We start from the raw sequence: 23,619 nt of genomic DNA, 5'->3' as shown, positions 1-23,619 counted from the left end.
GGCTCCTGGCTCCAGAGGCAACCCTGCACCAACCCTGCCCAACTGGGAGTTACTGCAAACTGCTCAGAGCCCCCCATTCCCCATCCTGCCAGGCTGGGAAACTGCATTGAACTTTCTCCTCTGGTCTGGAATGTCCTTCCCATCCTCTGCCTCCCATCCCCTGCCCTGGACCTGGGGAGCAGCTCTCAAATTTGGGTTCTCTGGCACCTTGGGGGCCCTTTGGATCTCCCAGGGAAGTCCCTCAGGGGAACAGGGGGCACCTGTGATCCAAAAGGGCACCTCTGGATTGCAGGGCTGCAGGAAAATGTGGGTGCCCAGGATGGACCTGCCCAGGTGTTCAGGAATCCCCCCTTTGGAGAGGGGCAGGAGGAGTTTGGGAAGGGGAAGCTGACCCTGGAAGGGCAGAGAGTCCCCCAGGTGAGCAGCAAACAGCAAAGCTGCTCCCAAATTTGGGTCCTCCAGCACCCCAGGGAACCTGCTCCGGTTTGGATCTTCCAGGGAAATCCCTGTGGGGATAAAGGAGCACCAAAAGGAATGAGGGGCTGAGGGAAATGGGTGCCCAGGTGTGCAGGAATCCCCCTTTGGAGAGGTGCAGGAGGAGTTTGGGAAGGGGAACCTGAGCAGTGCTGAGTGTGTTCCCCTCATTCCCAAATTTGGTCCCAAGGCCTTGGATCCCACCCTGTGTCCGCCCCTCTGGCCCCCTGCCCTTGAATGATGATTCACCACTTTCTAACTTTGTCTAGAGAGTCTTTGTCTGTGATTTTGGGTTTTAAAGATTCACCCTCCTCCCGGGGATGTGCCATTCACCATTCCAATCCCTGGGAGGCGATTCCAGCCTCACCTGGCTGCCAGGACCCAGCCAGGTGAGTCCTGCTGGGAGGGAGCTGCTGCTCCAGAGGCTGAGAGAAAACCAAGGACAGGACGGATTCTGAGTGACAGAACTTTATTGTGACAGCCAAACCCTGAAAGCCAGAGCTGTGCTTCCTATCCTACGGGAATGTGGGAATGGGGACCAGAATCTGGGAATTCGGGGGGGCTGAGTGGCAATGGCTGGGGCCAGGAAGGAAAATACTGCAGGATTGTGGGTGAGGTTGGGAAGAGGCCACAGCATCCCCCACCTGTGGCCACCTGGCCCTTCCAGGGCTGGCTCTGGGAGCTCTGGAGCATCAGGATTGGGATTGGCCCATGGGGGCAGCGGGATCAGGTACAAGCTGAGGTCAATAAATACGAAGGCAAGGGAGTTTTCCAGCTCCGGGCTGAAAGAGGGAAGATTTGGATTTGATTTTAGGAAGGAAATTCTTCCCTGTGAGGGTGGTGAGGTCCTGGAATGGATTTTCCAGAGCAGCTGTGGCTGCCCCTGGATCTCTGGAAGTGCCCAAGGCCAGGCTGGATGGAGCTTGGAGCAACCTGGGACAGTGGAAAGTGTCACTGCCCATGGCAGGGGTGGGATGGGGTGAGCTTTGAGGTCCCTCCCAACCCCAACCAGGCTGTTCCCAGTGCAGTTTAATAGGAACCAACTTAAATACCCCAACTTTAGGAGCTGGAACTGCTGTGTGGAGCCTGGAGAGAGGGAGAGATTATGGGAATCAAGAGTTTTGAGGCATTTTAGCTTTGGTGAAGGAATGAGGGGCCCCCTGAAGGCAGGGAATGCCCTGAGGTGGCCAAGGGTGCCCCAGGGTGTCACCATGTCTGTCAATCCTGGTGACAAATCCATCCCTGGGGTTGTTTTCCTCCCTCTGCCCCTGAGTGGAATTTGGATGGTGCTTTCCTTGGAATCCCTGTCAGAGCAAGGAAAGGGTTCGGCAACAGCAGTAAAGGGACCAATGGCAGCTGCTAAAGCTGGGGTAGGGACACTTCCCTCCTGCTGGGCACATTCCAAGGGGTGACTGAAAATCCCCTGGGAAGGGAGCCTTGGAGAGGAAGGAGAAGGGAATGGGAGAGTCCCTAAAGTGCTGGGGTGGTTCCTGCTGTAACTGGGAATGGAGATGTGAACTGGGATGGTGGAACGCCAAGGGACAGCCTGGACAGGACCCCCATCCTTCATCCCTTGCAGTGGGCTGGAGTTGAGGAGGAGGAGGAGCTTCCCAGGTGCTTGGGCTCCGTGTCCATCCATCTCCTAGGAGCACTCCCCGGGGGCCCCGGCGCTGAGCTTGGGCCGGGTCCCGGTGTCCGCAGCTCCCGCAGTGTCCGGGTCCCTCCCGGGGCCGCCCCCGCTGGGCTCCCCCGAGCCCCGCGCAAAGAGCCGCGAGTTCCGCAGGGTGCTGGCAGAAACTGACACAGGGCAGAGGTTAAAACCCTCCCATGCATTCCCCCGTTCCCTGGAGCAGGGGGATCAGAGCACTTACGAGGCCTGGGCCGGGAGTGGACGGCGCTGATGATGGTGGGGATGGGCTGCTCCATGCTGGGAAGGGAAGGACACAGCGTGAGGACAGGGCTGGAGCTCTCCCACAGGGGTGGGAAGGGCTGGGGTTTGGCCTGGGGGGGTTGGGATGGTGGTAGGACCAGGATGGGCTTCAGCAGCCCCTGGGAAAAGTACCTGGAGAGGGTCTGGACCCTCAGCCTGGGGAGTCTGAGGAAGACTTGGGAGCAAGAAATGGGATTGAACTGCTGGGAACCACCAGGATTTGCCCCTTCTTTGACCAAACCTTCAGTACCCGCCTCAGAACTTGGGATTTGGGCAAGCTGGGCTTTGGGAGGGGTCCCTGCCCATGGCAGGGGTGGGACTGGCTTCCAAAGCATTCCATGATTTCACGATGTCTCCATCCTCCCAGGTGTCCTGGTGCATCCCTTCCCCACCTGAGGCAGAGAAATCCTGGCTCACCTGTTCTCCTCCCCTTCCACGAGCTTCCTGTAGGTGAGGATCTCCACGTCCAGGGCCAGTTTGATGTTCATGAGCTCCTGGTACTCGCGGACCAGGTGAGCCATGTGCTCCCTGCTGCGCTGCAGGGCCTCCTCCAGCCCGGCCACCTTGGCCTTGGCGTCCCTCAGGGTCCCCTCGCCCTGCTCGCCAGCCTCGCGGATGTGCTCCTCCAGGTACAGGCACTGGGGAGTGCGAGAGGGAGTGAGGGGGCTTGGGAGAGGGAATTCCACCCTGTCCTGCTATCCCACCCAGCACACACCTCTCCCTTTATCCCAGCACACCCCAGTGCTCCTATCCCACCCAGCACACACCTCTCCCTTTATCCCACCCTAGGACACACCTGTCCCTATATCCCACCCTAGGAGATGCCTGTCCCGTTATCCCACCCAGCACACATCTGTCCCATTATTTCCACCCCAGCACACACCCGTCCTGTTATCCCAGCACACACACCTGTCCCTTTATCCCACCCTAGGACACACCTGTCCCTTTATCCCACCCAGGACTCACCTGTTATCCCACCCAGCACACATCTGTCCCATTATTTCCACCCCAGCACACACACCTGTCCCTTTATCCCACCTAGCACATACTTGTCCCATTATCCCAGCACACAGCTGTCCCGTTATCCCAGCCCACCCCTCTCCTGTTATCCTAGCACACACCTGTCCTGCTATCCCACCCAGGACACACCTGTCCCGTTATCCCACCCAGCACACACCTGTCTCATTATCCCACCCAGCACACACCTGTCTGGTTGTTTCCCCCAGCACACACCTGTCCTGTTATCCCAGCACACACCTGTCCCGTTATCCCACCCAGCACACACCTGTCCCATTATCCCAGGTGACACCTGCCCTTTTTATCCCCCCCAGCACTCACCTGGCTCTTCTGGGACACGATGCAGGAGCGCAGTTTCTGGATGCGGATGTTCAGATCCGCGATTTCCCTCCGGCTGTCCAGGAGGTGCCCCCCGAAGGAGCCGGGCTGGGAGCTGCTGTCGGTGAGCTGTGGAGAGAGGGACAGGTGCCCTGGCATCACCTGGGTTACCTGGGCAACGCTCTGGGGCTTATTCCCATCCTCTCTGGCTGTGGCCCTGGCATCACCTGGATTACCTGGGCTAAGATCTGAGGCTCATTCCTGTCCTCTCTGGCTGTGGCTCTGGATCTGGTGCCCTGGCATCACCTGGATTACCTGCACAACGCTCTGGGGCTTGTTCCCATCCTCTCTGGCTGTAGTTCTGGATCCAGTGCCCTGACATCACCTGGGTTATCTGGGCAAAGGTCTGGGGCTTGTTCCCATCCTCTCTGGCTGTGGCTTTGCATCTGGTGCCCTGGCATTACTGGGATTTACCCAGTACATTTGCCCTGGATTACCTGGGCAAAGGTCTGGAGCTTGTTCCCATCCTGTCTGGCTGTGCCAGGCTCACCTGGCTCTGGGACCAGTCACATTCCTGCTCCTTGGAGAGCTGGAAGGACATTTCCATCTCCATTGGGAGATGTGCTGGGTTCCTCCAGTGTGGAAAGCCCAGAGTAACAAAACTCCAGATTTACTGTCTGGACAGTGATCACGGATAGTGCCTTGTCCCTCCCTCCATTCCCAGCCCATCCCTGCCATCCCAGCTGTCTCCAGGCCAGTCCCTCCTGTCCTCTCCTGGCACGGAGCAGGGATCTGGTACCTTCCTCCGGGTGAGTGCCTCGGCCTCCTCCCAGCTGCGCAGGGCCAGAGCCTCGTACTGGGCCCTGACGTCCTCCACGATCCTGCCCAGGTCCGGCCGGGAGCAGCTGTCGATCCCCAGCACCACGGAGATGTCCTTGATTTCTGTCAGCAGCTCCTCCAGCTCCTGCAGAGCCACGGGACAACAGGGGAGAGAACACGGAGCTGGACATTCGTGGAATGGTTTGGGTGGGAAGAACAGCAAAGCCCAGCCCAGCCCTGCCATGGCAGGGACACCTCCCACTGTCCCAGGCTGCTCCAAACCCTGTCCAGCCTGGCCTGGGACACTGCCAGGGACGGAGCACAGCTTCCTTGGGAAATCCATTCCAGGGCCTCCCCACCCTCACAGGGAAGAACTTCTTCCCAGGATCTGGTCATATCCATAATTCCCAGTAGTCAGAGAGAGCTCCAGGTGGGCTGTGCTTGGCAGAACAGCTTCCATATGGAGAGGGGGACAATTCCCAAGTTTTCACTCTCTGGAGTTGGGCATCTGGTATTATTTGCTCCATAAGATCCAGACTCAGGTTAAGTTGGGGTTTGGGATCTTTGGATATAAACTGGCAAAATCTGACAAAACAGTGCCTTTAGACTAGTCCAGGAGCAGGGAGAATCCTGGGATCCTTAAGGCTGGAAAACACCTGTAGGATCACTGGATTCCACCTGTTCCTCAGCAGTGCCAAGGCCACCCCTGACCATGTCCCCAAGTGCCACATCCACACATTCCTTGGGCACTTCCAGGGACGGGCACTTCACCCCAGCTACGCCAGGGCTGGACAGCCCTTTCCAGGAAGGAATTTTCCCCAATATCCAACCTAAACCTCCCCTGGAACTTCCTCTTGACCAGTCGGTCGTTCCCCAGGAGCAGAGCTGGAGCTGATGATCATGGATCAATACCCACTGATATCCAGGCTGAATGGGAAAGTTTTGGGAAAACAAAGGCAGTGTGGATCACTCCACAGCCTGGGGAGGCTGGAAAATGCCCTCTCCAAGCTCTGCTGTGGGATCCAGCAGCGCTGGGGTTGCTCCTTGTGATGCCAGAGCCTGATTTAGGGCTCCTCGGGGAACCAGGAGCCTTCCCTGTGCACAGCCAGGCCGGCAGAGCTGCTCCGCTCCTCTGTCCTGGGAATGGCAGTGTGGAGGGAGGCAGGAGCACCCCTGGGATTACAGTCCACCAGGATATTTGCTCTGGATAAATCACAGCTGCAAATTCCCCTCCCTGAGCCTGGAAGGGCCCCTGGACCCAGGTCTGGACTCAGGTTTGGACCCAGATTTGGATCCAGGCTTGTTGCTCCCTTATCTCAGGCCCAGCTCCTGCTTTGCACCAGGAATTCCTTCCCCTCCTCCCTCTCCTTTGTTCTTCCCTTTGTGCTCAGGTCCCTTTGGAGCAGGAATTGTGTTCCTTGAGCCCTTCCCTTCCCTGGCTGGGCTCACAAAGGGCTCTGTGGCTGAGGGATAACACAGACACACCCCAAAAACCAGGATGATTGGGAGATTTTATCCCACTGCTGTTTAATCCCTGAGTTTCTTTGTTAATCTTGGAGCAGGTGAGAAAATTCATGTTTATTTGGAATATTGGATCATTTGGTGAATAAAACCCCCAAAGTAGTCATTTAATAATGAGAATTAATAAATTATTTTCTCTTGATCCATCCCAACAAGCAAAGTTTAATTCATTTTCTCTCCACCTGGGAATGTGCCTGTACCTGATGTCATCGAATCCACAGAGAAGGTGAGACAGGAGAGGTTGGGGATGAGATTTTTACATTAATTAGGGGTTCAAAAATGCAGCTTTTTATGGGACGCATGGGAAATCAGGTGGAGACCCTGGAGCAGGGCCTGATTTCCAAAAAAACTGGGCTAAAATTGCCTTGCATGAGGAACAATCTCATTTTAGAGCAGATCAGGCTCCCTGGGCAGTTTTGCTGGGAGGCAGCACCAGCCTCTCCGTGCCTCAGTTTCCCACATGGAATGTTCATACTCCTCCACCAGGCACTGTAATTGTTTGGATTGCTGGAATTTAGATAAATCCTGAGTGTTCCCACACTGCTGATCCTGCTGGGTGACATTTTCCAGGCCTGAGTCAGTGTTCTGAAGGAGGCCCTTCCCCCTGGCTGCAGTCATTCCTGGCTGGGGACCCCTGGTTTTCCTGGGAAAGGAGGAGGGTGGAATGTGTTTCAGAGCACCCAGGTTCTCCAGGTGTCTTGGGGTTTGGGTTCTTCCTGGAGTCTGAACATTTGGCTCACCTGGGCCGAGGTCTGGGACAAACCCCATCCATTCCAACCTCATCCTCATCTGGGCCAAACCCCATTGGAATTCCAACCTTATCCTAAACAGCCAGTTTGGGATGAGGTTGGAATTCCAGGCCCCTGCAGAGGCTCTGGGGCAAAAGGAATGTTCTGCTCCCATTCCAATGTTGTTTTTAGGGGAGGGATCAACTCCTCATGTCCTGCCTGAGCACTGGGATGGCTGTGACACCCTGGCCAAGCTCCCACGTGGGTGGAAATCCAGGATCTGTCCCCAAAATGCCATTTCCCATATTGTCCCAGCCCTCTCCAGGTGTGCTCCCACCTGCTCATAGATGGTTTTCTTCAGCTCCAGCAGCTCCTGGAGCCCTTTGAGCTTCACCTCCAGCTCCGTGCGGTGCAAGGTGCTCACATCCAAATCCTGCAGGTGTGGAAAGGGAGTCACCAGGGATGGAAAGGGATTCACCAGGGATGGAAAGGGATTCACCAGTCCACACCTGGATTTACAGCCAGTCACTCCCACTGCTCCCCATCCCAGGGAGTTCCAGGCATGCTGGACAGGGCTTAGAGCACCCTGGACAGGGAAGGAGTCTCTGCCCATGGGATGAGCTCCTTCCCTCCCAACCCATGCCCAGATTTGTTAACAGGGATGTCTGGAGCTGCTCTCCAGCTGGGGAGGCTCCTTTGAGAACCTCTTGCCTTTGTTTTGTGGGACTTGGTGGTGGAAGGGCCAGGCAGGGCTGGGCCATCCCCTCCCAACTTTTGTTCCCCACAAAAGGCTCCACTTATTGCAAACTTGGGAGCCACCCATGGAAGTGTCTGGGAATGCCTTTCCTGGTGAGTGTGCAAAGGAAAACACGGAATTAGCCAGGATAGATATTTGTGGGGAACATTCCCTCTCTCTAACACCCTTATCCTGCCCTCAAATTGAGGGTTTTGATACAAAATCCCAATTCCAGCTGATTCCCACTGGCTCCTGCTGGACTGGGAGCTTTGCCCGGGGTTTGCCCAGGGCGTGGCCCCTCCACAAGGAACAAAGGAAATCCTTTAAATCCTTTATCAATTCCAGCCTTTCCCAACCCTAATGGCACCCGGAGGGAACACAGGGAGGAGGGGGCAGCTGGGGAAGGGTTTGGAACCCTCAGGCCAGGGAAACCCCACAGTGCAGGGATGGGGATAGTGACCAGGAAATCCCAGGGTGCAGGGATGGGGACAGTGACTAGGGAAATCCCGGGATAGGGAATGGGGACAATGATCAGGAAATCCCAGGTGCAGGATGGGGATGCTCTGATCCCCAGGTGTGCCAGGGGATTTTCAGGAGCCCCTCCAGACTCACCCTCCTGTGGAATTGGGACTCATCCCCTCCCTGCCCTCCTCCAGACCTTGTTATCCCAAACCAGCTGAGCCTGGATCACCTCCAGGCCCGCCCCTGGCTGTGCAGGGCTGGGTAGAGCCAATCCAGGGGAAAATTCCCCTTCCCCTCCTGCTGACCTTTTTGAGCTCCATGAAGGTGAATTCCATCCCGCTGCAGAGGCGAATTTCATCCTCGTACCTGCAGAGCACCCACAGCATGGCATCAACCACAGGGAGACTCAGGGAGAGACACTCAGAGTTGTCTTCAGACTCCCAAAGTATCCCAACTTTCTGCTTTTCCTGCTTGTCCCCCCTCCTTGAGGCATTGAGTGAGAAGCTGCCACATTCCAGCTGCCCTGGAACACCAGGAGCACTTTGGGGATGAAGAATCCCAGAGCAGAGAGGAGGGAGCTTTAACTGGGATTTCACCTGGGGGCTGGGCAGCCTCAGGCTCTTCACAAAGGGATGAGGGACAGGGGTGGGGATGGGGCTCTGCCCAAACTCCTCAATTTCACCCCAAACCTTTTCCATGAGCAGAACAGAAAAGGTTTGGGGTGAAATTGAGGAGTTCCAGTGTCAGAGTCTTCCCAAGGGAGAAAACTTTGGCTTGTGGCAATTCTGATAATTCTGGGCTGGTGTCATAACTCAGCCCAGGTGATTTGTGAAGGCACACAGGTAAAGGAATTCATGGGAAACTGCCCATGGAGTGGAAGGAAACCAAACCAGGATGGGGTGGAGTCCTGGGTGTCCCTGTGTTTGAGTCCTGGTGGGACGGCACGGCCAGGAGCAAAGCCTCTGTGCAGGGGCAAATGGATGTGAGTGGGAATCGGGAAATGCTCCAACCCTTGCTGGCTCCTGGAACAGGGGTGTGGTGGTCCCAAACCCCAGGAAAGGCACAGGGTCCATTTTGGCCCAGCAGAGCTGGGTCAGAGCAGAGCCATGGGAGGGGGTGGGTGTCTCCCCCAGCAGCTGGACAGGGGTGGGAGCACTGGGAGTGATGGATCAGAGCAGGCTGAGCTCTCAGGGAGCTCCAGGCTCCCCTGCTCTTCCCTGATCCCTCAGGCTCCTCAGCCTAAGGGGTACATGGCACTCCATGGAATCACTAAGATTGGAAAAGCCCTTGGCCAGCCCTGATCATGTCCCCAAGTGCCACACAGCTCTGGTGGCTGCACCCCTGCCCTGAGCAGCTGTGCCAGTGCCTGGACACCTTTGCAGTGAGGAATTTCCCCCAATATCCAACTAAACCTCCCCTGGCACAGCCTGAGGCCACTTCCCTTGTCCTGTTGTTTCCTGGGAGCAGAGCCCGACCCCCCTGTCAGGAGTTGTGCAGAGCCACCAGGTCCCCCCTGAGCCTCCTTTGCTCCAGGCTGAGCCCCCCAGGGCCCTCAGGAGCTCTCCAGACCCTTCCCCAGCTCTGGTCACACTCCAGCCCCTCGGGGTCCCTCTTGGTGGAAGGGGCCCCAAAGCGCCGCCCCCCCCTTTCCAGCTGTGAGCTCAGACTTTCAGTGCTGCTGGGACACCAGCAAATGAGCCTAATGGAAGTCACCAAATGGGCCTAAGGGGAGCTGAGACCTTTAGGAACAAGGAAAAATGGGATCTCCCAAGAAACTGAGGAGAGGAACATCAGGAATGCAGCCCTGTGCTGCTGTTTGGGGTCTGGAGCATCCAGTCAGAGATTCTCAGGAGCCCAGAAGGTTTTTGGGAGCTTTCCTTGCCATGTACAGAGTGTGGGAATGGGGAGCAGATGTTGGGAAAGGGGGGAAGCCGTGCTCAGGAGCTGAGCTGGGATGATCCACAAGGGGACAGTGAGGGTTGGGGTGTGTGACAGTCACAGCTTTGGGCACTCCTGGGGCTCCTCCTGGTCCCCCTTGGTGCTGAACTCTCCCTCTCCTTCCCTGCCTTTCCAAGGCTGGGCAGCAGGGGCTGATGGGATTTACCTGTCTGGGCTATGCTCCTCACCTGGGATGTGAACCTGGCATGCTGGAACGGCCAAGCTCAGTGTCTGTCTGCAGCCCCTCTGTGCCAGGCCCAGCTCAGTGTCTGTCTGCAGCCCCTCTGTGCCAGGCCCAGCTCAGTGCCTGTCTGCAGCCCCTCTGTGCCAAGCTCAGTGTCTGTCTGCAGCCCCTCTGTGCCGGGCCAAGCTCAGTGTCTGTCTGCAGCCCCCCTTCCTCCTCCTCATGCTCAGCTCAGGCCCAGTGTACCCCACTCTGTCACAGTCTCTCCCAGTCTCTCTCAGGCTGTCCCAGTGTATCCCAGTGTGTCCCAATCTGTCCCAGTGTGCCCCAGTCTCTCCCCACCCCAGGGCCTGGCAGAACCCCGCTCCCAGCAGAGCAGAGCTGCCCCAGAGCCGCCCCAGCCGGCCCAACGCGCTCCTGCCACGCTCCAGGCCCGTGACTCACCCCGGGCTGGGGCTGGAGCATTCCACAGGCACATCCCAGCCTTTATCTGCGGGAGATGATCCCGGGGCACTGCGGGAGGGCAAACCCAGCCCTTCCTGCACTTGGCACACTTGAGACGGCGTCTGCTCGCCCCGGGCTCCTTCCATGGAGCAGAATCCAGGGAAGCAGCTCTCAGGCAGGCTGTGCTCCCTCCTGGATGTGCCTGTCCCCTCTCCATCCATCCATCCATCCATCCATCCATCCATCCATCCATCCATCCATCCATCCATCCATCCATCGCACACATCTTTTCATGAAAAATCCTTTCCTTAGGATTTTTCCTCCTGAGAAGCTGAGAGGCCTCAGGAACAAAATGCAAACAATGATTATCTGCTGCTGTGGAATGCAACAGGTGCATCTGTGATTGGTCTCATAGAGTTGCTTCTAATTAATGGCCAATCACAGCCCAGCTGGCTTGGACTCTCTGTCCGAGACACAAACCTTTGTTATCATTCTTTCCTATTCTATTCTTAGCTAGCCTTCTGATGAAATCCTTTCTTCTATTCTTTTAGTATAGTTTTAATATAACATATATCACAAAATACAAAATCAAGCCTTCTGAAACATGGAGTGAAATCCTCATCTCTTCCTTCATCCTCAGACTCCTGTGAACACGGTCACAATCCCTCCATCTGTCCATCCCTCCCTCCGTCCATCCCTCCGGAATTGCTGCTCCATGGCAGACTCCTTTGAGGAGAAGGTGGGAGTGTGCCAGGGGGTCCCATCCAGGTGGGTTTGGGAAGCAGTCCCTGACTCAGGGTGAATTCAGGGCCTCATGGGGGGACTCCCCCAGGCACATTTCCCATCCTGGAGGATTTGGGGTGTTCCCATGCCCATGGGGTGTTCCATCCAGAATGCCACAGCCTGGCTGAGGGCACCACTCCAGTGGGAAATCCAACTGGTTCTTTGTTTTTCCTCCCCTGGAATTCCCTGTGGAAAAGAAACCTCCTGGATTTGCCTGGTTTGTGCAGACATTTGCTCCAGAAATGCCCCTGGGCTGGGCCAGGGCTGGATGGGGCCTGGGAATTCTCTCCCTGTGAATCAGTTTTGAGGGATGAAGCACCCCAACTGTGTCCTATCCCATTGTCCAAGTCACTGGGAAAGTGACAAGAAATCCAATAGGGAGAACCCTTGGGCAGCACCTTCATCCCTAAGAAATCAGGTTGGAAAGCCCTGGAGTGTCAGGAGCTGGGAATTCTGCAATTCCTGAGTGCAGATCTGAGCACACACTGGGGCTGCCCCATCCCTGAAGTGTCCTAGGGCTGGGGACACCCTGGGAGAGTGGAAGTGTCCCTGTCTGTGCCAGGGTCCCTTCCCACCCAAAATCCCATCCCAGGGATTCTGCCTCCTCAGGGAAGGGCCAGGTGCTCCCTGCAGGGATGGCAGCTCCTGACCTTTGCATTCCCCAAATGAACAGCAGGCAGGCACCTCCCATGACAAATTTAGGACTTTTTAGGCAATTCAGGATGCCATTTGAAGAACTCCTGGGAGGATGATTTCAGTGTAAGGTGAAGAATCAAACTCCTGTCAAATTCCTCACAACACTCCCTGTCCTTGGCACTCTTGAGGCCCGTGGAATCCTGAGCTTTGGGTACCTCACAAGAAAGACCCTGAGGGTTTGGAGAGAGTCCAGGGATGGGAATGGAGCTGGGGAAGGGCTGGAGCAGCAGGGAAGGGTCTGGAGAGCTCCTGAGGGACCTGGGAGGGCTGAGCCTGGAGAACAGGAGGCTCAGGGGGACCTTCTGGCTCTGCACAAGTCCCTGACAGGAGGGGACAGCCAGGTGGGATTCAGGATCCACTCTCAGGGAACAAGGGAAAAACAGCTTCAAATTCCATCAGAGGAGGTTTAAGTTGGATATTTGGAAAAAATTTCAATGGAAAGGGTTGTCCAGCCCTGGCACAGCTGCCCAGGGAGTCCCCACCCCTGGAAGTGCCCAAAACCCTGCGGACGTGACACCTGGGGACAGGGGGTCAGTAGTGACCACAGTGGTAGGGGGTTGATGGATGGACCTGGTGATCTCCAAGGGCTTTTCCAAGCTGAGTGATCCCACGATTCCGACCTGCTCTGAGCTGATTAGGGCATTTCACTGCTGGGTCTCTGTTAGAAGGAGCTGACAGCCCTTCCCTAAATTGCAGCCACCTGGAGCAGGGCTTAAGGAGCTGGAGAATGCTTGGACTGAACATCTTGGGGAGTTTGTGCCTCACCTCAGGAGTGGGTTTGGATCCCAGCAGGGATTTCTGCCCCCCCAGTCCCTGGGCACCACTTTGGGTTGGACAGTCCCTGCACAGCCCAGATCCCCATGGGAGCCTCCAGAGCTCCAGGAAGGTGCTGGGTGCCAGTGGGAGGGAAAGGAGCTCATTTGGCATTCTCCTGTGGGATGCAAATGAGCCCCATAATGAGGGAGGCATTGTCTGCTCCCCTGTGACCGGGCATGGCCCAGCTGCTCTCTCTTATCTGCTCATCTCCAGAGATAAGAGGAACTCCCCAGAGATAAGAGGCAGCTGCAGCTCCCCGACCTTTGGCTGCCTCCCTATTCCTGGTCAGGACCATCTGGGGCACAATTTTGACCTTTTAGTCAAAGCAGAGTTTGGCAGAAGGGGGAAAGGAGGAGATCCCACAGTCATGGAATAGAATATTCCTTCTTTACGAAAGAATCCCTCCCTGTGAGGGTGGGGAGGGCCTGGAATGGATTTCCCCCTGGCTGCCCCATCCCTGGAAGTGTCCACAGCCAGGCTGGATGGGGCTTGGAGCAGCCTGGGACAGTGGGAGGTGTCCCTGCCCATGGCAGGGGTGGGATGGGTGTGTGTGAGCCTGGACAGGAAAAAGCTCCAGGAAGAACTTTGAGCCCCTTCCAGTGTCTCAAGGGACACCAGGGCAGCTGGAGACGAACTTGGGGCAAGGCATGGAGGCAGAGGACAAGGGGAAATGGCTTCCCAGAGGGCAGGGACAGGTGGGATATTGGGAAGGAACTCTTCCCTGTGAGAGTGGGGAGGCCCTGGAATAGATTTCCCTGTGGCTGCCCCTGGATCCCTGGAAGTGCCCAAGGCTGGACAGGGCTCTGAGTGGAAGGTGTCCCTGCCCATGGCAAGGGTGGCACTGGATGATTCTAAAGGCCCCTCCTAACCCATTGTGTGAGGATGAATATCCTGAGTTGGAAGACACCACAGGGATCATCCAATCCAACTCCTGGCCCTGCCCAGAACACCCCAAATTTCCTACCATGTAGCCAGGAGCGTTGGTTTTTGTACAGAGCAGCCTGGTCCAGAAATCACTTTGGGGACAAAGTTCTGGCTTGTGCTAATTTTGTGGAGAATAAACATTCTCTGTTTTCATGGCTGTCACTCCAGCAATGCCATTCCCTGAGTTGTTCTCTGGCAGAGGCTCCTCTCAGACCCTGCTCTCCTTGGAATTTCACTATTCCAGCTTTCCTTTCACCTCTCATTACCAGCTGTGATCCTAAATTCCCAAATCCATCCTTCTGTGCACACCAAAGCAGGAATATGTTCCTGGGCATCTCAGGCTGGCTGAGTTAACTCAACCCCACAGGGCTGCTCCCAGCTGAATCTCCCTGGCTATGGACAGACAGAGTGACAGGGACACCTACTTGCTCCGGAAGGCATCCATGGTGCTCAGCACCTTCGCCAGCTCCGACTCCAGGTTCTCCTGCTCGAAGTTGAGCGCCTTCATCTCCTGGTTCATTTTGCTCACATACTGCTCATAGATGGCCTTGATGTCCGAGTCAGAGTGGGAATTGTCCTGGTCCTTCAGGAAGTTCCACCTGGTTGTCAGGATCTTGTTCTGCTGCTCCAAGCTCTGGACCTACGGGAGAAGTTTCAGAGGCATCAGTGACACTGAGGGCCACAATCAAAGCGTGGCAGGGCAGGAGATGTTGGAGACCTTCAGAACCAGCAGATTTCCAGGGAAGAATGAGAAATCCCTTCAAACTAGGCCTGAGGATGGAGGGTTACAGAATCATGGAATGGTTTGGGTTGGAAGGGACCTTAAAGATCACCCAGGTCCATCCCTTGGCATAGGCAGGGACACCTTCCTCTTTTAGGGGACTTCTAGGGGTTTTACACATTACCCACGAATTAATTTCTCAGTAGAACATGGTGACATCAAAATAAACCCATTCACATTGGGCTAAACACAGTGACATCGGAATAAAGGAGTCACTGACAATAGGAATGGTCAGTTCTGTCCCTTTTGTGTGTGACAATGGGCTACTGGAAACACCTCCAGCATCACCAGATTCAGGTGTTGAGTCCAACACGGTGAAGCCAAGGCTGCAGATCCACCCCAGGTCACGCAGGGATGTCCAGGGTCAGGGAAGGGCAGATTTCCTACTCCAGAGAGCACAAAGAGAGGGAACCCTCTGGACTGCCAGGGATTACAGCATGGAGAGGTTCAGGGAAATGAATCAGGTTTATTGCAAAGCAGCTCAGACAAAGCTCTGGAGAACATCCCAGGTAATTACAGACTCCAGGTGAGCTCCCTGTGCTGGCTCTGAGAGGACAACGCTGCCCTTCCACCGCCCGCCTTTGAGGAACCTGCTCCTCTTTCCCAATATTCCCAATCTCACCAGTAACACTCCAAGTTTAACAGTTCTCATCTTCAAAGCTCTTGGCCAACTCCAATTAATTGGCTAATTGCTACCTCTGGGAGCAGCCCCAGTCACGTTTTGGCTGGAGATGCTGGAGTTGCCTCCAAGTTTCCTGTGTTGCATTCCGGGATGACTCAGGGCCAGTGCCATACTGGGAGCACTGGGAGCACTGGGGGCAGGAGCCATCAGACCTCCAGCCTTGAGCTGGGGTCCAAAGAAGAGGCAGAATTCCAGCTGCTGACCCAGATGTGGCACCATCTTTCTCCAAATGCTTCCTGTCGGAACAGAGAGAGCAGCCAAGGAAAGCAGAACCATTCCAGTGCTTGGGAGCCTCCAGCAGAAGGGATGGGAGTGTTGGGATGTTCCAGGTCTCACTCTTGGAGACTTCATCCTTCCCTCCTGGGATGAGAATGGGTTGTGTTGGCTGTTGCTCCAGGTCCATCTTCAACCTTTAATTAATTCCTGACCTCCTTCCTAATCCTCAGCTGTTCCTTTTATCTCTCACATTCCTGTTAGAATCATCCCTGCACTCAACTGGTTCCATCTTCCAACATCTGCTTGGAACTGGATGATCCTAAAGGTTCCTCCTGACCCAAACCATTCCATGATTCTGTGATTCCTGTAATGTCTCTCTCAGTGGAAATCCCCCCTTGCTGAGCCTTTGCAGGAGCTTTGCAGAGGGATCACCCAGATTTGGCCTCATTCCCTGGAATTTCATGCCTGAACACACAAGTGGCCAAAGTTTGGTCCCCACAGACCCTCCCCTCTGGGGCTCAAATAGGGGCTCCAGGGCTTGGCTTTTCCCTGCCTTCTTTTCCATCTGTCTGGAAAATAAAAACCAGCAGAACTGTAACAGCTGGAAAAGCTCCAGGACCAAACTCCTGTAGCTGTGTGGTCAATTATCCCTGGAATCACCTGCTGGGGATCGAGAGCATCTGAATCCCTGATTACAAAGCCAGGTTCTCTTTGACAAGGAAGTGCCATTCCCTTCCTCTGGAATGAGGGCCTGGGGCAGGTGCCTGAAGCTGCCACTTGATGCAGCTCTTGAAGCCTTGATGCAGCTCTTGAAGCCTTCAAAGGAGCTCAGGAGCTGCAGTTGGAGACCTGGGCCCAAGGGGTGCTTGTGTCCCTGAGCCCTTGGCCCAGGGGGTGTCCCAGCGCCAGGATCCACACGGATCAGGATCAGGAGGCCGCTGGGTTGGCTTTGTTGGGAAACCTGGAACTCTCAGCTCTTCCCTCCCTGGTGCCAGGGAACAGGCCTGGCTCAGGCACACGGGGTTTTGTGCCTTTCCCTTCCTCCCATCCCTGCTCTGAGGGCCCAGCAAACCCCAACCTCTCCACCTGGACAGTCAAAATTCCAGCCTCTACTGTCTGGGTGCTTCCCAATGCCACAGTCTTGGAAAGGCTCACAGGAGGAGGCTGTACCCATCCATCAGAGCCAGGCTGGGCCCTGCTGACCCTGCCAGGTGTGACTGGCCACAACTGTCCCTCTGCAGATGTTCCTATGGCCTTCTCCTTCCCAGTGTGAATTCAGGTCCTCGCAGAGCTGAAATGAATCAATCCCAGGCTGCTGGAGGCTGGCAGGGAGAGCTGCATGAAGCAATCCCAGAGATTACATCTGTTTACGGAGCAGGGCTCTGCAGGAACCTGCCTGCTCTGGGAGTTGTTTTCCTTGGAGAAACTTCTGCTTCTCCCAGCTCTGCAGAGATGAAAGCAGCTCTTTCTTGGCCTCTCTCCTCAGAAGCTCTGAGGCAGTGGCTGGGGGGTCCCCCGCACTGCCCAGATGGAGGTGGGGATGAGTTTGCAGGGATGAGTTCCCAGCTCTCTTCAGCAGCCGGAATTGGAGCTGCCGCCATACTCAGCGTCACTGCCCGTGGCCATTTGGCCACTCCGGGAGCCAAGGCCTCCTGTCCATGGTGTCTCCTGCCCACGGTGCCCCCAGGACCCTGCCGGGGCTGCTCTGGGGGTCCCCAGGAGCTGTCCAGGGTGACAGCACAGCCCCGGCCGCGCCTCCCCCAGGGATGCTCCCTAACCCCCATCAGACAGAGAGCTCGGAAGGAATAACTAACTGGGCTAATAACTAATTAGCTGGATATGCCAGCCTCGCCGGGGTGGTCCCCGAGCCCCTCCCCACCCCAGCCAGGAGCTGTCCCTACCTTCTCGATGAGGGTCACGAACTGGTTGTTGAGCACTTTGATGTCCTCCTTCTCCTGCTGCCGCACGGCCTGGAACTCGGTGTCGATGTCCAGGCGCACGGGGGGCGGCAGCCGGCCCATGCCGGGGAAGGGCGAGCAGCGCAGGCTGCCCGGGGAGCCGCTGCCCGGGGAGCCGTGCCCGTCGCTGCCCAGCGAGCCGGGCCCGTCGCTGGTGCCGCCGTCGGGGCTGCGGCGCTCCGGGCTCGGGCTCCCGGCGGCCCGGCCCCGGCTCATCCTCGCCGCCGCCTCCCCGGAGCACAGCGAGCCGCTGGAGAAGGCAGAGCTGGGGTTGGTCATGGCCGGGCTGGCTCCGGGGGAGGGAGAGGCGGGGAAGGGCTCAAGGTTTGTGGCTGCTGCTGCCTCCGAGAGAGGAGCGGCGGGGCCGGCGCGGTTCCGTCTGCTGCGCTTGTGGCTGCTAATGAATTCCAAGCACCTGTTCTGCGATGTTCATTAAACGGAGGAGGGTGGAACCCTTGATGGAAATCCAGATCAACCTGTTGGCTTTTTTTTTTTTTTCTTTCTATGTTGTTTTTTTTCTTCTTCTTATTCCCTCCTCTGTCTGCTCCCTCTTTTCTTCAGGAGCTTGTTTGTGTGAGGAGGACTCAGGCCCTGACAGCAAAAACAAACCCTCCCAGGTAATGCCAGCCCCCAGCAGCTGCCTCCCTCATCCTTAAAAGGTGAGGAAAGGAATTGGAGGTGCCAGGCTGGGAAGGACTGCTCCAGGCACAGCTCTGCACAGAGACTTGGCACACGGAGCCGGCATCAGCCCCTGGCTGCTTTCCAGCCCAAATTTTCAGAAAGGAGCAGGGATACTTCTTTTCTTTTCTTTTCTTTTCTTTTCTTTTCTTTTCTTTTCTTTTCTTTTCTTTTCTTTTCTTTTCTTTTCTTTTCTTTTCTTTTCTTTTCTTTTCATGTTTAAAACCATAAAGAGTCTGAATTGGCTAAAGAAAGACTTGGGAAATGCATCCCAAGCTTGTGTGGCATCCATGGGTCCAAACCCTGGGCTGTTTAGAGAGGAAGGCTGGTTTGGGTGTCTATTGGAATAGGCCTGGTTTTAGGGATGTCAGGTCTAGTTTATGGATAATCGTTCTGGTTTTAGGGATGTCAGGTCTAGTTTATGGATAATAGTTCTGGTTTTAGGGATGCTAGGTCTAGTTTATGGATAATAGTTCTGGTTTTAGGGATGTCAGGTCTAGTTTATGGATAATAGGTCTGGGTTCAGGGATGATAAATCTGTTTTTAGAAATGGTAGGTCTGGCTTTAGGGAAGATAGGTCTGGTTTAGGGAAGATAGGCCTGGTTTTGAGACCCCTGGGAGTGGGCCAAGAGTGCTGAGGTTATTCATTCATCTGCTCTGGCAGCACCAGAGACCCTCTAAACCTCTGGACCCGAGGCAGATCTCAGGTGCCCAAGTCCATCTTTGACTGCCCCATTCCCATTGCCCAAAAGCCCTATAAAAGCTGGAGACACAAAACCCCTCTAAATTTCAATGAGCTCTGGTGTCCCACCCTTAAATCCCTGTTTGGTACAAACCCTGGATGTGGTTTCCTGCTTTGGCTCTGTTTCTCCTGCAAAGCCTGGGAAAGAAGAGCTCCCATCTGTGCCTTGCTTTGTGGCATCCTTGGGAAGGGGGACTGGGATGGTCTTCTTGGCCATGCCAATTTCCGTTCTGTGGGAAAGCTGCTGCTCCACGCTGGAGTTTCCCTTCCAAGGGAGGTGAGGGAAGGAGAGGTTGGATCTGTGCTCCGACAAGAACCATCTGCTGAGGAGCAGCTGTAGTTTGGGAAGGATTCCCAGGGAAGGGGACCTGCTCCAGTGGGGTTGACCTTTCCTTCAGGTGGAATTGCAATATATTGCCAGGAACGGGGTGTTTTCCCCTGTCCACCTTCCCCAAACATCCTCTCCAGGGAAAATGCATTTGAACACCAGGTCACTTATTCAGTGGGTCCTTGGCAGAACTTCTCACAGTAATCCTGATGGTTTATTTTAATGTTTAAGCCCAAATTCCTGGCTGGGAGCAGCCATAGCTCGTGGCTCCTGCTCTGTAGGTGATATGATCCCTTCCTGGTGGGTTTCTGTGGTGGCTCTGTGGCTGCAAGCATGGATGGGATCCCAACGGGCACCAGGTCAGGGTCACCTTGGCCCTGGAGGTGCTGAAGACACTCAGGGCAGCCCTGGGAAAGCTCAGTCCCTCTAAGGGAAGCAGGGGCAGGTGGAGTGAGGGCACTTTGGTGCAGTAGAGCCTGGGAGCAGTGTCTGCTCTGATCCTGGTGGGATCTTTCATGGTCCCAGCTCATCCCACCTGTCTGAGCACCAATCCCTGCTCCTTTCTCCTCCAAGGATCAATTCTTCCCCTCCTTTTTCTTCCATGAAATGAAGTTTCCAAGCCTAGGTCCAGCCCATGGGAACAAGTTTGGCTCCAAGAGCATCTCCCAGTGCACAGTGGCCCAGGAAGCCTCTCCAGGTGATGGAATCCAAATGGATCTGGATGATTCCCAGTTCCTGCACAGCATCGTGTCCGGTGTCCTGCATCCTCCCCATCACTGGAAGTGTCCAAGGAAAAGGCTTGGAGCACCATGAATAGTGGAAGGGGGCGGAATGACATGAGCTTTGAGGTCCTTTCCCAGCCAAACCCTTCCATAATTCCATGATTAGATGCCGGAGACAGGCCCAAACTCCCTCTGCCACAGAAAGGTGCAGCAGGATGATGGTTCAGGATGAAAACTGCCTTTAATTCTTGGAACAAGCAGGATGGAACCCTATTTTTCACTGGCATCACTGGAGCCACTCTGGTCTGAGATGGATGAGGGTTTTCCAAGTGCTGTGTCCTTCCAGCAGGATGGGTTTGACTTGCAGGTGACATGGGATGTGTCAGAACAGGATTCAGCCTCTCCTTTCAAGGCTGAAGCTGCTGTTGGCCCACGGGGTGAGCAGAGGGCCCAGGTGGAAGGGGGACACTCTGGGGGACCCTGGTTTCAGTGCCCGTGGTGCTGCTCCTGGGCATTCTGGTGTTTGTAGGGAAGGATCCTGTGGCTCCCAAAGAAGGGGGGACCTGTCCCCAGCTCAGCATCTGCCCCTCATTCCTGTCCCTGCCCCGGGAGAGGCTGAGCTGACTCAGGCAGGTCCTGCCTTTCCTGATGTTCTCGGGGCTCCTCCTCGGCCAGGTATTTGGTTCCGTTTGGGATGGGCTGCTCCCCAAACCAGGGAGCCTTCCTGGCTGCACAGAAATCCTGCTGGAAAGGTGTTGGAACTCAGCACATCCCTCTGGGTGTCCAGAGTTGCCAGGACCCCTCCACAGGGCTCAGAGACCCTGGCACACAGCCCAGAACACCTGCAGGTTTGATTCTGACCCCTGGAGCAAGTTACCAGCTTTGTATGAGGATCTGAAAGTCACAGAGGGTTGAATGGTATAATAATAAAATGATCACAGAGTGAAAATGTAGATTTTAGGATTTTTGGTATGGGAGTTATGGGGACAAGATGGAGGAATCCAGGCGTGTCCAGCCTTTCTTCTTCTTTTTCTTCTTGGTCTCCATTTTTTGCAGTGATGTTGGCACTTTGGGATTGGTTTAGAGTAGAAGTGCACCGTCTAACATGGGTGATAGGTATTGGGAATTAAGTGTAAATATTGTACACATAGCTTTTAGTATAAAAAACTAACACCACATCAAGGGCTGGAAACAATTACCAGCTTTGTGTGAGGAGTTACAAGCCACAAGAGTATGAGTAGAATGATAGTGAATTAATCACAGGGTGAAAATGTAGAAGTTTGGGGTTTTTAGAATGGGGGTTCAGGAGGCAAGATGAAGGAATGTGGGCATGTCCTGTCCTTCTTCTCCTTCTTCTTCTTGTTCTCCATTTTCTGCAGTGATGTTGGCACTTTGGGATTGGTTTAGAGTAGAAGTGCACTGTCTAACATAGGTGATAGCTATTGGGCATTAAGTGTAAATATGTTATTCTGTAATATTGTAAATATGTAGTTTGTAGTATAAAAGGACAACACCACCTCGGGGGCGGTCAGAGTGCCTGTGGCTGCCCTGCTGAGCAGATCTCAGCTGGGCAGAAAGAAAATTTTATAGATAAGAATTAATAAACAACCTCAAGACCGAAAAGTGAAGAGTCCAGACTCGTTCTTCAGTTCCGAAACAGAGACATCCTGCACATCTTGGGGCAGCAATTACCCAAGAGAAAGGGACAGGGACAAGGAAGGTGGGGAGAAGGTGGAGAAGGGGATGAAGGGTCCGGTCCCATCCAGCTGAGCTGCTGTGTGCCCCCTGTGCCATTGGGAGTGCTCACAGCCTGGTGGCTGAATCCTGAATCCTGCTGTGGCTGGGTGCAGAGTGAGCCCAGGATCTCCCATCCAGATGTGTCCAGATGTGTATGTGGTTTTTTGGGGGGCTGAGGCTCGGGGCTGGGCACAGGGAGATTTAAACCATCACAGGGAGCCTGAAGGTGCTTCAACCCCCTTGGACAAACCTGGGAAATCTGCAACCCTTCTCTGGACACTGCTGGGGGTTATTGCCAGCACCTGGAGCTCCCAGGGTTATTGGCTCAATGTGTTCAGGCAGAGTGGAATAATTTCTTAATCAAGGCTCCTCAAGTAATTGATGTTTATTAATGAAGAGTAAACTGGGAATCAGCCCCAAGGGATGTGAGTGAGGAGGGAAAGCAGGACTGAAGGAGCTCTGGAGGGAATGAGAGGGTGAGAGGGAGCCAGGTAAGGGAGCTGCCCCTGGAATGGGAATTGCCCCTGGAGTGGGACTGGGTCGGGCTGGTCACACAGGGCTGGGAGTGGTCAGTGCTGTGGCCACAACAGGACAGGGAATGGTCAGTGCTGTGGCCACAGGTGGGACAGGGAATGGTCAGAGCTGTGGGACAGGGAATGGTCAGTGCTGTGGTCACACATGGGACAGGAAATGCTCAGTGCTGTGGCCAGAACAAGACAGGGCAGAGCAGCTCCTGGTTCTGCTGCTGGAGCCTCCCCAGGGTCAGCTCAGGTTTAAAGAAACAGAAGGAGGAGAGGATTTATTTTGTGAAATGTGTGGTTTGGTTTGTTTTATTCAGTTTGGCTGGGCAGGGCAGGTGTTTCCTGCTCTGCCAGGGGCTGGGCTTGGAGGTTCAGTTTGGCACTGGGCACTGCCCAGTTTGGGCTGGGGGCTTTGAGAGCCCCTTCCTCCAGCTCTGCTCTGTTCCCTCTGTGCAGGTCCCTCTGGGGAAGGGCAGGGGCCAGGCTGGGGACACGTCCAGGCTGTGCCAGGGTGGGACAGAGGGGCTGAGGGAGCTCCATAGCCCTCGAAGGACAGGGCCCAGCCCCAGGTGGGCACAGAGGGGGAACACTGCAGGGACAGGGGTGGGCACGGAGGGGACACTGCAGGGACAGGGGTGGGCACGGAGGGGACACTGCAGGGACAGGGGTGGGCACGGAGGGGACACTGCAGCCCTGCCTCCCCTTCTCCCCCGTCCTGTGCTGGGATCGGGCTCTGGGGGCTGGGAAGGGGAGAATTCGATGCCAGACTGGGGGTATTTGTGTACCCTGGTTTGGGGGGTGCCTGGGGGAGCTCTGCCACCTTCCCAGGCTCCTTTCTATCCCTGCTCCTTCTCTCACTTCGTTATTCCTTCTCTTACCTTCATTCCTCCCTTCTCCTCTCTCTTCCCGTGTCCCATTCCCACTCCCACCTCCCGTTTTCCTTGCTTTCTGTGCCTGCCTAGAGCCGTCCACATCTCTTCCCTGCCTTCTCCTGGAATCCCAAGCCCGGCTCTTTCTGATTTCTGGGTGAAACCGAGCCCCAAGCAGGCGTCAGAGCGCAGGAATGTCCCCGGGGGCCGGGCCGGGCCGGCCGGGACCTGCCCAGGGCAGCAGCAGCAGCGTTTGGTTCCTCTCAGCCGAGCTCCGGCTCACGGGGCTTCCAGGAAATGTCAGGGATTGAAAGAAAAATCACTGAACAGGGCTAAAGGTGGGGTGTGACATCCCCCGTTCCTGCTGGATGCTCCTGGCTGGTTTGGGTGGTCCTGGCTGTGCTGTGGGGTGGGGAGTGGATCCAGCTCTGGGTGCTGGAAGTGCCCCAGCAGTGTCTCCTGATGGGATCAAACAGCGGAGTCCTGGGATGGGAAGGGACATTAAAGCCCATCCAGTGCCACCCCTGCCCTGGGAGCAGCTCTGCAGGTGGGGCCTCGCCTGAGCAGCAGGGGCAGACCCCCCTCCTCTGCTGCT

General features: G+C 55.6%; 1 protein-coding gene across 1 annotated transcript; it reads right to left on the bottom strand.

Annotated features, from left to right (window-relative positions):
* Window positions 1-934: 934 nt before the first annotated feature.
* LOC135459165 (keratin, type II cytoskeletal 80-like) lies at window positions 935-18,021 on the bottom strand. The gene is made up of 9 exons (XM_064734873.1): window positions 17,371-18,021; window positions 14,216-14,430; window positions 8,311-8,371; window positions 7,145-7,240; window positions 4,539-4,703; window positions 3,743-3,868; window positions 2,822-3,042; window positions 2,346-2,401; window positions 935-2,271 (listed from the first exon to the last, which is right to left on the bottom strand). The coding sequence occupies exons 1-9, from the start codon at window positions 17,704-17,706 to the stop codon at window positions 2,117-2,119; spliced, it is 1,431 nt and encodes a 476-aa protein (XP_064590943.1). The 5' UTR covers window positions 17,707-18,021; the 3' UTR covers window positions 935-2,116.
* Window positions 18,022-23,619: the final 5,598 nt, after the last annotated feature.

Source organism: Zonotrichia leucophrys, chromosome 29 (genome assembly GCF_028769735.1).
Source record: "Zonotrichia leucophrys gambelii isolate GWCS_2022_RI chromosome 29, RI_Zleu_2.0, whole genome shotgun sequence".
Lineage (NCBI taxonomy): Eukaryota > Metazoa > Chordata > Aves > Passeriformes > Passerellidae > Zonotrichia > Zonotrichia leucophrys.
The sequence above is the reverse complement of the archived record's forward strand: the minus strand, read 5'-3'. Positions and strand labels throughout refer to the sequence as shown.

What these genes read in the sequence shown, in the direction of transcription:
- LOC135459165 (XM_064734873.1), bottom strand. Translation starts at nt 17,706, where the DNA reads ATGACCAACCCCAGCTCTGCCTTCTCCAGCGGCTCGCTGTGCTCCGGG. An exon ending in TCGTGACCCTCATCGAGAAG is followed by an intron (nt 14,431 to 17,370) that starts GTAGGGACAGCT and finishes CTTCTCCCGTAG; the next exon opens with GTCCAGAGCTTGGAGCAGCA. An exon ending in AGGCACTCACCCGGAGGAAG is followed by an intron (nt 3,869 to 4,538) that starts GTACCAGATCCC and finishes CTCTCTCCACAG; the next exon opens with CTCACCGACAGCAGCTCCCA.